A 13,317-nucleotide genomic window follows, 5' to 3' on the forward strand; every position below is an offset into this window, starting at 1 on the left:
TCTATCTATCTATCTATCTATCTACCTATTTATCTATCTATCTCTCTATCTATAGTATCTATCTATCTATCTATCTATCTATCTATCTATTTATCTATCTATCTATCTATCTCTCTATCTACAGTATCTCTCTATCTATCTATCTATCTATCTATCTATCTATCTATCTATCTATCTATCTATCTACCTATTTATCTATCTATCTATCTATCTATCTATCTATCTATCTATCTATCTAAGTGTTAGTAAAATCTGCACAGAGACACCTGTTGTAATGGGACGACAAGGGTGTCGGGTTGGGGGGGGCGTAAGAAGTGAGCGAGGTCACAGCTGAAGGGGCACACTTAAGAGTACAGTCCAACCAGAAGTGTCCAATTACCTGCCCCCTAAAGCATGGAGAGACACTATAAAGTATCTATTGGTGTCGGCTGATTATTTTTTGTAATCATCCAAGTCTACAGGCAAACAACTTGTGAGTAAGATTATTAACAGTAGAGTCTACATAAGAACAGAAAACGGCCCTACATGACAAGGAGGAACTACTGTATATCAGCTATCAGCATGTTTTTTTAATGGTGTTGTTGAGGATATGTTGAGTTGCCTTTGTGTCTCTCAAGGTGTTTGTGTGTTTAAGAAGTGTTATGGCATTCCAGGAAGTCAGGAATTGTCTTTTTCAAAGCTTTAGCATAGCCAAGAAAAACCAGAGCAAAGTGAAAACCCAGATGCAAACACAGGACAAGAATATATCAACTTAAAGGCCAGAGCGAAACAATGCTAGAATAAAAAGTCACTGTGGGAACCAAAATAAACTTCAAAAGCTATAGGGCCTCCAATTTTATGAGACTGCGGAAAATGGATGGAAATTGCAGAATTCACTTCCTAAAAAGGAAAAGGCATTATTGCGTCAAGTGTCACATGCATGTTAAAAACAGTATTACCCTTCACACAAGAAAATGAGTCGATGCATCATTTTTTTAGTGTTACTGGAGCCACTGGTTTTCATTTTTCGCTCTTTGCCGTACAGCACTCCGCTCAGAGTGATTTTCTTGAAGCACCGCTTCTTTTACTTCCACTATTAAACTGTATCCATGTAATTATGAATTGAAATCAACAATGCACCCACTGTATGTTTTCTGACTTAAGTGCATAGAAATAAAGTGACCATGATTAAATGGATGTGTTGACTTTTCTCTGTGATGAGTGAATCTAATCAGGATGAGTTCAGTTGTAATTAGCGCCAAGCCATTGAATCACATGTACCCTCTGTGATCCGTTTCAAATAATGTTTTATACTTTTATATATGAAAAACAATACAAATTAACAATAAAAATGCAAACTAAATTTCGTAAATATAAATAAAACACTTAAAAATCCATAGCAACGATTATTTAAAAATAACATACTGTTCTTTTGCTTAATCTTCAAAGGAAGCTTTGTGTGTTTTGGTGGTTGGACAAGAATAAAAATAGATATTGTTGTTAAAACATACCGTATCACATTATCACAGCAAAAAAAATGTCAAATTTAGGTGTGTGTGTTTTACTTTTGAAGTTACATGTCGATTTATTTTATGTCTTATTTTTGTGTAACGTAAATCTGTAAATTATGAAATAGGGTTAATACGCATAAAGACTGCAAAACGTGGGATTGCCCCAATGTGATTAACAATTCACAGTTGGGGAAACTTTGAAAGAGAAAACAACCTGTACACGTCAACACTGCAGTCTTTTTTTAAATTACATTCTTTAAAGGTGACCGCGGTAATTCTGTTAACTCAAAGTTTTAATCACAGTTTTCGTCGAACATATTTCTTTAAGGGACAATAATTAGACTATGACTAATTAAAAAAAATAAATAAATAAAAAAATGAACTCTAACGTTCGGATGAAATCCAATCACAAATAACTTTTTTGGAAGGTATCCAATCGAAACCACTTTCGTTATGTGGAAGGCGGGACAAGCCTTAACACCATCCCATATCAGCTTGATAAATAAATGGTAATTCAAGCTTATTATTTTTTTTTATAAAAAGCATTAACTATAACACTTTATATTTTAGTCGACTATAACTGTAACAGATTCAGTCGAATGAGCTTTGAAAATGTTATATATCAAATACAGTATAGGACCTCGGTATGGAAAAACCGCCAGAGCCATGAGCAGGTGTGACTGTGACGTTCTCATGAGAAAAACTACTTTTGGTCAAAATGTTTTATCCTACAAGCTCTGCCAGCTTGTCTGAGGGAGACCCCCACTTTTATAACATTTAAAAGTACTTTAAAGAAGTTGCTCAGATCAACACAAACCTGTGTGCACAACACAAATAAATACTCTACTCAGCACTTTAGGGTATGCCACGCATGCAGTATATACATTACATTTGAGTGCATGCAATACATATAGCACTTTAGGGTACGTGCAATACATATAGCACTTCAGGATAGATCTGTAATACAGACAGCACTTATATGTATGTACAATATGTGCAGTATTATAGTTTGTTTTGAAAACACTGTATACATTGTTTTAAGGACAAATGACATGATGAAATGTGTTTATTTTTTGACAACTAGAATATGAAAGTAATTAATTGTGAATTGTAAATGAATGATAATGAGTGACCTTTTTTCTGCCTGACCACGCCTGAGTTTATGGTGGTAAATCTCCCCTGTCCTGTACTGTGTTGACTTTGCTGTTGTTTGTGATCTTAATGAGTATTTATTGTGTGCGCTTCTGATTAAAATGTCTTTTTAGCTTTTTAATGGAACCATCAGCCTGTCCAGGGACAACAGATGGAAATCACCCTGTGGCTGAAATGATTTCATATGCTCGTTCATATATACTCTCCTTTTGCTAAGTAAATAAAATAATGTCATTTAGTTGACTAAAAGTAGACGAAATCTGAAATAGTCCTGATGAATACATTTGACTAAAACTAAGTTGCATTTTCGTATGCTGTCAAAATCAACAACAATTATGAACGTGACATCCGTCTTGGTCTGCAGCTATCTTTAAATGTATTGTGCCTTCCTATCACATGTTTACTGTAACTTCATATCACTTTCACTGAAACAGTTCAATGTAGGGCTGCTCGATTATAGAAAAAATGATAATCACGATTATTTTAGTCATAATTGAAATCACGATTATTCAAATGATTATTAAAAAAGCATAAAATGTATTCTTCAAACAAAAATCAAGTACGTTCACTTTTGCACAAAACAAAACACTTCTTGCGCGTGGTGTGTCTTTGCTCTAGGTCTTCATCATCAAACCCAAAGTGTTCCCATAGAAGAGAATATGACTTGCCTTGATTGGTCACCAAGTGTTTTTGCTGCGTTTCTCCTGCCATGTTTAAAGACCACTAGCAACAACTTTCCTCATCTTGGTCTGTAGGCTAGCTTTGGCTTTGAGAGGGGCGGGGCAGAGGGGAGGAGCTTGCATGTGCATGGATTAAACAACTCAAAGTTAGTATTAATAACATGTGTGTGACAAGCTTTATTATTTGTAGATGTCCGAAATAGTGGGTTTGTTTTATTTAGCAAATAAAACATATGTAAAAATCGTTTTTTCTCGATTATTTTTGTAATCGTTGGGTGTAATCATAGAAATCGTAATCGAATTTCGATTAAGTGAACAGCCCTAGTTCAATGTACTCAAACATTGCACTGAACACTTGAGAAGCTTCCCTTGACATGTGTCTATTTTACTTACATGACTCAACCTAAGTCCCTTGTGCAGAGCGCCAGCATGTGACTGGATCTACAGTTCAAATTGTGGTTGAAGATGGAAAGCCACTGGTAACCATATCCCCCCAATACCCGTAACTTGGCAAGAGAACTGGCAACCCGAAACAAGAAGTAGTCCTCATCTCTCTTACGGATTTAACTAACGCAACAGGAAAAAACTTCCCTATGGGAGACTTTCCTCTAAGCTTTGTGTGTTACAAAATAATCCCAACCCACATGAAGCAAACTAAATTAACCCTGAAAGTTTCAAGTGTAAAACAGCAAACAGAAGCTCTATCTCAATGGCACATGTTTATTATAGACTATTTTATTCATGCTCTCATCACAGCAAATAAATCCCTTTTCTTCTTTTTCTCCTGACAAACTTTGTGTTTTGAAGCGAATTGTGGATACATAAATAAAAACCTTGAGAAGCAATAAACCATAACCATTTTGTTTTGATGAAAGCAGCAATGTTCTCGTGTGTGTTCGGAACACAAAATGGTTACATTAGTGGATGTGAGCCCAGACAAGCACACTGAAACGCTACTCAAGAGCAATGAAAATAGACAGCCAAGGTTTGCAGCATGTTCCCTATTTCTCTCTATGGAGAGGTTTATCAAGACATAATGTGCCAAGGCAGTTACCGCAATTTGTGTTTCATAGAGGAAACCAAGACCATGAAGATTTAATAAGTTATTACTACTTTAAAACATCCTCCTCTGAATGTTTTAGTACTCGTGGAGTACTAAAAATCATGCAAAATGGTAAAAAATGTAAAAAAAAAAAAAAACATATATATATATACATATATATATATATATATATATATATATATATATATACATATTAAAGGAAAGAAAAAAACACACCCACTCACATGCATGTTTTGAGAGAATATACTGCATTTACACACAATTGGTCTTCAGAGAAATGGAAAATCTCAATTTTGGGGAAAAATCTGACGTAATATGATGTAGTATGATGGACTTCACTCTCTGAAATGGTAATAGCTATATACTGTATATATATATATATATACTGTATATACACTGACTAAAGCTCTTACCGACAAGTTTTGGGACAATTTCACACATTTCCACAATTTTTCCACTGTAAATTGGGTGGTCTAATGTCTAGCTGTAGCAAGTGTACCAAACGGCTGGACGTTAAATCTAGCAAAAAATCTTGTGCATTCTCAGCGTGCTTGTTTCGGTGCATTACTAACTCCATTAACCATATTAAGCATGTTTTTAATAGAATTTACCAGGCAGGCACACGTGTTTTTACCTGTGAGAGTAAAGCTCACTTAAAACCTGTATAGGCTCCACTCTTCCCAAACAACTTAAGAGTACATATTTTCTTAATCGTAGATTTGTTGCACGATCACTCGATCAACTACTATTGTTTATGAGGTAAAAACTAACAATTAACTAATAGATCCGTTCAAAACAACTTTAAAAGAGTACAATTTTGGATCATTTTTGTTGATTCTATAAAGGAACCTTTATTTATTAGGACACTCAAGCCCAAATTAATGTGCAATCCAACAGCTGTCAGTCTTTATGCAAAGCTGTATCTATAGCAAGTCCTTTATGGTTCTGTTTGGGAATCTTTGGATGACCCTTTTTGGCAAACAAATAAGACTGTTTTATCGAAAACCACGGTAGACTTCACTCCAGTTTACCAAAGCAAAAGGTACAAAATTATTTTTCGTAACCATATCTAGATACACTGTTATTCTATACTTGATATCTAATGTGAAAATAAAGCAGCATTAAAATGCTAACAAAAATGTAGAGCTCAAGAATGGACTGGTATGTAATATTAATGTCCATTGTTCAAAAATGCAATGTATCATTGTATAATAAGTGCAGTAAAAGCTGACCACAGTCATCCTTTAGCCAAATATTGAATCAGCCTTTTGGCCTTTCAAGGTTCTCTGCTTGATTAAAGCTGGAATTAAATCAAGGCTTTGACCTTCTTTACTAATGACTAATTACAGGCAATTAGCCAAGAAACAACCTCCTTACTCCCCTTTTCCGCCTCGTCCCGTTCTCACCACCAGCGCCCTCACACACAATCGACACAAGACGTTTTGTTTGCGACTGACACACAAAAAGACGCGCACTCCCAAAAAGGGTGCCCCCCCCAAAAACAAACCTGTAGCGTGTAAACGCCTGCGCCGTCACTGAGGCATTGCAGGTCCTGAGCTATAGAATCCTTAAGCAAATACCTTTCGAGTGACACACCCTCTTTTTCACCTGTGCGGTTTATTAAATTCCAAAGGAGTGGGAGAGAAAAATAAGCGGATGGGCAACTGATGTTGAAGAGCAGGTTTTAATGCCTCAGGAGACAATTCAACAGTAGCACCCATGTTCTTTACAGTAATTTACATGCCATAAGAATAACTTTTTGTCCTACAACAATATAGGTAGGGCATTCTTTTATCCGGTATCGTGGAAGAAGGACGGAAATGGCACTATTCATTTTCTGAGATGGAAATGGTAAGGCTTAGGTTCACCTTAACCCCCAATTTCCACTGGATGCGGCTCCGCTACCTTCCGTCTCCGCCATTCTGATAGGTTTCCACTTTAGTCTATGTGTTCATTTCCACCGGGTCAGCTCCTTCCCTGCTCCGACAGTCCGGTGCCCTCCGCCAGATATACGCAGGGCTTCTATTTCTGGTGGACACCGGAGCACGACACATCAATCAGCACAGAGCACAATAAGCTAAACAGGAAGTTAAGCATGTATTCCGCAATAAAATATCCGGTTACTTTTCAAAATAAAACACTTCAGATTGTATTTCAAGTAACTACATCACCAAAACATCATAATGTGTAAAAACAAAATCACATTCACTATATTGTTTCCTCTCATACTGTAACTGCACTGTAAACTGAAGCAACTTTGATTTAGTTCATGTTTTACTGGTGCAGTTCAACCTTCTTGTACTCCGTTAGAAACACTGACCTATTTATCTGTTTATTGTTACGTTTATAACACATACCTTTAACTGTGTTCTCGCGCGACTGTATAAGTATCGTCATGTCACAGTCGTCCAACCAGAGTGCACCGTGGCGCACTCAAAACGCAACCGGTGGGGAGCGAGGAAAAACCGGATCGGTGCCATGGGGCAACGGAGACGTATCCGGTGGAAACCCCCAGTTACCCTAACCTTAGCAAGTGTAGCAAAACTATGTTATCTTGTGCGATTTTTGCCGCACTTTTGGTAGAAATGTACAAATGAAAACAATAGTAAATTAACCATATTAAACATGTTCACCAAGAATGTAGGAAGCTAGTTGTAATACCCAGTAATGACAAATAATTACAGAAAGCCAAATGGGTAAACTGACGCAGATATGATGGAGAAATGGCTAAACTGAAATGGAATTGGGGAAATTTTGAAACAGAAAATCAGAGGCTCTTTATAGGAACAAAGCATTGCTGCATAGCTGCAGAACACAGACACGGATGCATGTGTGTGTGTGTGTGTGTGTGTGTGTGTGTGTGTGTGTGTGTGTGTGTGTGTGTGTGAGACCAAGAGGGTGAATCATTGACCCCTGGCAAGTGATGAGAGTTCACATCAACTAGAGTGACCTCTCTCTCCACCTCACCAACCCCCAGATCCCCCTCATTTCTCTCCTTTCACTCTCTGCTGCTGCTGCTCTTTCTATCTTTCCCTTGATTTCAACAGTGAATAAGTTCACTGTTGAAATCACGGGAAAGATAGAGTGGGTGTATATAATTTTGTAAAAAAAAAAAAAAACAACAAAAAAAAAACCCACTAAAATAAGGAAGTGCTGGAAGACAAAGATTTTGAGTCTGACTTGGTGAACAATTGCAGCAGATAAGCTTAAACACAACAACTATAAACCTATCCCATCTAGTTTTTAAAGCCATGCCATTGATCACTCTTAACCATCATCATCATCATAAAAAATTAACTCGCCTGCTTTCATATGTACTTTAATGTTATTCCACAAAGTAATGATGAAAGCATACACGATAACTTATAATTATGAGCTATCAAGCTGACAAAACAATTGTTGGAAGTCATCGAGTCAACGTGCCCTTTATTCAGCTCAAGGGCATTATTTCATTTCTCATGAATGTGTTTTTTTTTAAAAAAAACAGGATAAAATTACAGCAAGTATATGATCAAAAAATAAATAAACTTTTTTAAATTATTTAGGGAATATACACACTGATTCAGTCAATAGCAAACTAAGATCCAATGGGCTATGACATGAGAGCAGTGGAAATATTAAAAAACAATTAAAGTGTCGTACAAAATACACAAAGTAAACATCCAGGATCATTACATTGCTTTAGCAAAGATATATGCTTTAAATAACCCATCTTTAGACGATATAGAGCTGGATATTGATTCTGATTTCCCAAATTCGATTCCATTCCATTCCATTCACAACAGCCTGATTCAATTGCAAATTTAGAATATTTAAGTCACAGAACCAATTTTACTTGAATATGGAAGAAATTCTCAAAAATCTAATGCTGTAAATAGTACAAAATAACTCTACCTTGGTGCAATTTTATTAGTATCCATGATTATATTAAGAATTGAGCCCACAACACTGCTACACACACAGTAGAAAAGATGTATTATATTATCGATTTTAGGATTATTTTTTTTTTAATTGATATGGGGCCATTCAAACGAAAATTGATCACATTGATTTGATATTTTTTTAACGCAGCCTTAGAAGATCTGGTAAATAGTTGGTACATATCTACCAAAATAAAATACACTCGCTGTCACATCACATGAATCCTTGCCATTATGTTCCCTAGAAACAGAGTGTATTATGGTCCTGAGGGATTGCTGTGTTACTTTCCTACATACAGGTTCATGTTCTTCCATCCAGATGTATCCAGCCTTCCCCTGGGTAGCTCATTTATTATGGAAATTATTTCTAGTTCATTCGATAACTCACCCTCTCTATATACAGTATGCTGCTATTGGCTACATAACATAGTCCATATTTTCTTTAAAGTAATGATTTGACAATAAGTCAGTTCCCTTCCAAACTCTCGTTTTTTTTTTTTTAGATTCTTTAGGTAAGAACCCTGCATTAGGTTCCATATCTGGCCAAATCATTTGAGTCCAAATTTCATGCAATTTGATTATCTAGACTTGGTTGCACAAGACACAAAATTGCTCCATATAACATAGCAAGCCAAATTAAAAAAAAAGGCATATTTGGAATAATTAGTGGTTTTGTTCTGCAAAAACAAACTGAAACTTGCATAAAAATGCTACTTATAAAGTCCAGCAACCACTGTGGCTTTGTTGACAACACAAAAAAGTGTGTTTGTGGCAGATCCAGAGTTTTGAGGGAATTGCATCGTGCTGGTGGTGACAAAATCACTGATCTGCTTCCCTTCATAATCTGCTTGATTAAGGGCATCACAATGCTTGGGTTTAATCTTTGAACCTTCCTTTTCCTTTACATTATATAATGTGATTGTATCTAATCCTAGGGCCACATTATCAACATTCATGTCAGCATTCAGAAAAATGACCAATCTGAGCATTTTCGAGGGCGGTTTGTGTGTTTTTGGGGTCACATTCTGTATTTTTGATGCTGTGTTCTGTATTTTCCTGTCATTTTGCGCAATTTTGCTGACAGTTTGTGTGTCTTTGGAGCTATTCTGTAATGTGTTGATGTTTTTGTAGAAATTTTGTTTGATTAACTGGTCGCTGTCTCTGTCTTTGTTGTCATTTTGTGTATTTTTGGATTTTTTTTCACGTGTTTTTGTGTACTTTGTGCATTTTGCTATCGATTTATGTGTTTTGGGAGTTATTTTGTGTATTATGCGGGACTTCCTATATATTCTTCCAACTGCTTATATTAAAGTTTTTGGTGATTTGCTTTGGGGGCCGCAAAACATTAGACTGAGGGCCACATGTTGCCCATGACTGCTCTAGAACATCTGCTTTTTCTTCCAAATGTCTTCCTAAATCATTTACTGAATACCAAAACCTAATCAAGGGTTGTTTTTTTGGTTTTTTGAGGTGATAAAAAAATTATGGCTACTAATATTATATAGTCCATAAACTTTCTTTTTGACAGTCAGTCAGAGGAAGAGTCACATGATGAGTGATGCATAGTTTGTGAGTCAGATGAAGGCGGTAGACTCAATTTGCATACAGACTGGTTAGGTAGGGACACACTGAAACACACATGTTGAGAACCACAGATGTCCTGTTGTTTGTCTTAGTAGATGTATGTAATTAAATGCTCCCTGTTGGTTCAAGGGCAAAACCAGCTTCAGCTAAACACAGCAGAGTCCCAAATGAGCTGTCATTCTAAATATACAGACACGCACGGTGACCTGCAGGGTGCGCCGGGCACGTTACTGCTTTCACTACAAAACACACCACAAGTTGAAGTGTACAAATCCAACAGTTTGCTGCACTAACTGCCACAAGTACATCTCTGTGTAACTAAGCCAGACCAATAAATTGCGTTTCTGTCTCAAACAGTTTAGTGTGAGACGCGCGACAAGCGCCATAAATTACATAAGCGCAATTAAAGTGCCAACCTCTGACCTTGTCTGACCGGCAAGACCACGATCACATGACTTTATGCGATGATCACACTTTTTTGGTTTCAAACTGTGGAAGTTCGGAGCCGATCGTCTCGGTGTGGGATAAAAGGCAAGCTGGTGAAAGTCGGTGGTTAAAGTCCACGGAGACGAAACGAGGAGGACGGAGCGAAACAAGCGCACGGCGAGTGTCTAAAGCAGGCCGTGGAGGAGCTGTGTGCTGCCCTGAGCTGGATGGATGGGCCGAGGTGTACTCACGGAGGTGTAGATACGGATCACTGCCGTCCATCCTGAGAGGGTTGTTCGGTGGGATTTCCTACAGTTGGTGCTGCTTCGCATCCCAGCGCATTCCTCTCACAGCCCGACTGAACTCTGCAGGGCGGCTCTACGGCGGGGGCCCAGTGAGGGAGGGGCGGCAGAACAGGGCCTCTCCCAATGACAGCAGGGCCGTTACAAGCTGCAACACGATCGTGACGAAATCTCCCTCCTGCTGGGACACTCCCGCAAAAATATTCATCCAGTTTCACGACAGCGTAACAAAAACTCTGTTTTTTCAACCCAAAAACTCCCATAGCTTCAGTCATATATGTACACTGACATACCATTTCAAGTATTGACAAAGTAGCCTATATAACACACATAATACTATTAACTAATAACACTTGGATTTGATATAGTGCTTTTTTCATAGACACTCAAAGAAGCGCTGAACATTGAAGTGCGTTATTCTTTCACTCCACACCACACATGGTGGTGGTAAGCTACTATTGTAGCCACAGCTGTACTGGGGCAGACTGGCACAAGGGAGGCTGCCATGGTGCACGATCACCACCAACACTCACTCACACAATACATTCAGACTAGGCATTGTGGGTAAAGTGCCTTGCCAAAGGACACAAGGACAATGGATGAGCGGGATTCAATGACCCGCTGAGCCATGGTCGGAGCTGAGAAGGTCCTGGGTTCAAGCCCCAGGGTGAACACTTGTGTGGAGTTTGCATGTCTCTGTTATTGTGTTGTTTACTTTATTGCACTATTTTTCAGGTGTCTTGGGTGTGTTGCCTCTGTTGTCTTTTTTCCTTGCACTTTATTTGACCTGTAATGACAGTAAATTTCTTCACTACGAGATCAATCAAGTCACTCTACTCTACTCTACTCTACTCTACTCTACTCTACTCTTCTCCCCATGCTGCATGGGTTTACTTTAGGTACTCCAGCTTCCTCCCACAATCTAAAAACATGGCTGTTAGGTTGATTGGAGTCTCAAAATTTGGCAGGTGTGAGTAGTTTTGTGTGTTTCTGACTGTGTTGCTCTGTGATGGACTGGCCCCTTTTCCAGGGTGTACCCCCCCTCACGCCCAGTGAGAGCTGGAGATAGGCCCCAGCAGACCCTCGCGACGCTGGAAACAGGAACAAGCGGGTCAGAAAATGGATGAATGAATGGGTCTGAGCTGGTCCAAAACTATATCTATATATAAAGCTATCATCCATCATCACTGTGAAATTTGTAAATATGTCGCTAATAAGGTTCCCAAAGTACTGTATGTGACATTAGCTACTGACAAAAATAGCAGGATCATTCTGAAGGGTTTGAGGCAATATTGATGAATCATATTCTAAAGCCTTGCACGACAAATATGGGATTTTTAGAAGCCTCTATCGATATTGGAGATTTTAAAAAGGCGATATTCAATGTATCTGCCGATAAATGACATATCGATATATGGCATCAGAACACAGGATATATACTGTTGTGTATGATGAACACAAATTGTTATAATACTTAGAATTCCATTCAAGACAAAAAAGCAAAACACTACTGAAATAAAATACGGAACTTTAAGTCGTAACACTGTCAACATAAGGACAGTAAAGCAAACGATAAACAAAACAAGGTAAACTTGTGCAAACATTATTTAAAATATAATAATATAAAAGAAATATTCCAAAAAATAGTTGCTCAAATAATAAACAGTAAACATGAATAAATCAAAAAAGGCAAACTGTAACTGAGCACAATGAATAGTGCACTTCTTCCAGTGTTATGTAATCACTACTGTAGATTCAACCGTGACAAGTTATAAAGCAGAAAGCACAGCACAGAGTTACAGAAGTTACTTCTTCTAGCTCAACCAATTAATTGGCTAAGCTATTGACCGATCTTGATTAATCGCTGATAGCTCAAATCAGCCCAAGTAATCGGCTGCACTGATTAAGTCGGACTCTATCATAATCAGTCAAATGCTTCAAAAAGTGGATTGTTCTGCATTTGCCCAATAAGTCTCCTTATTGATGAACAAACTGCATCAACAAATCAGAGACAAACCCTGAATCTAGTCATGTCTATGGTTTGATCAATGATCAACCAAGACTTTGTGTATGATTGTTATATATACCAAATTGATTTTTAAAGTAATAACAATAATCCCAGTATTTCCTGAAAATAATGCTGATTATCTGCACCTGATTGGGGAAAAACAGTCATAATGCCTTTGGAAGCCTGTTTCCATCACTAAAATTAAAAAAAAAAAAAATCATCATGACAAGTCATAACTACGAGTTAGTAAAGTCATAATTATGTATTTTATGTATTTATGAGTATGTGTGTGAAATGTATGGCACACACTGTATGCTACTGGGCACCCGAATTCCCCTTTTGGGGATGAATAAATTATATATCTATTTATCTATTTCTTTCTATCTATCTATCTATCTATCTATCTATCTATCTATCTATCTATCTATCTATCTATCTATCTATCTATCTATCTATCTGATTATGAGATATGAAACATAATTATAAGAATTTATTTTATTGTAAATTTGCAAAGAAACATACAAAAATGTGATGGAATTGTTTTGCAATAAAGACTTATGTATGTACTTCTACTTCTTCTTTAATTAATTATTATTCAAAGTGTAATTAAGAATGGTAACAGTCATTGTTGTTAGACTGCTGCAAATGCTCAGTTTGTATCTTATAATTAAGACTTTCTATCTCATAATTAT

General features: G+C 37.2%; 1 protein-coding gene across 1 annotated transcript in view; it reads right to left on the reverse strand.

Moving 5' to 3' along the window:
• The window catches only part of rxrgb (retinoid X receptor, gamma b), a 39,383-nt gene extending 28,617 nt beyond the window's left edge, over positions 1-10,766 (reverse strand). The window contains exon 1 of the mRNA XM_028443562.1: positions 10,567-10,766. Within this exon, the coding sequence (XP_028299363.1) occupies positions 10,567-10,597 (31 nt within the window). The 5' untranslated portion in view covers positions 10,598-10,766. The remainder of the gene's footprint in view (positions 1-10,566) is intronic.
• Positions 10,767-13,317: the final 2,551 nt, after the last annotated feature.

This window comes from Gouania willdenowi, chromosome 4 (assembly GCF_900634775.1).
Source record: "Gouania willdenowi chromosome 4, fGouWil2.1, whole genome shotgun sequence".
NCBI classification, from domain to species: Eukaryota; Metazoa; Chordata; class Actinopteri; order Blenniiformes; family Gobiesocidae; genus Gouania; species Gouania willdenowi.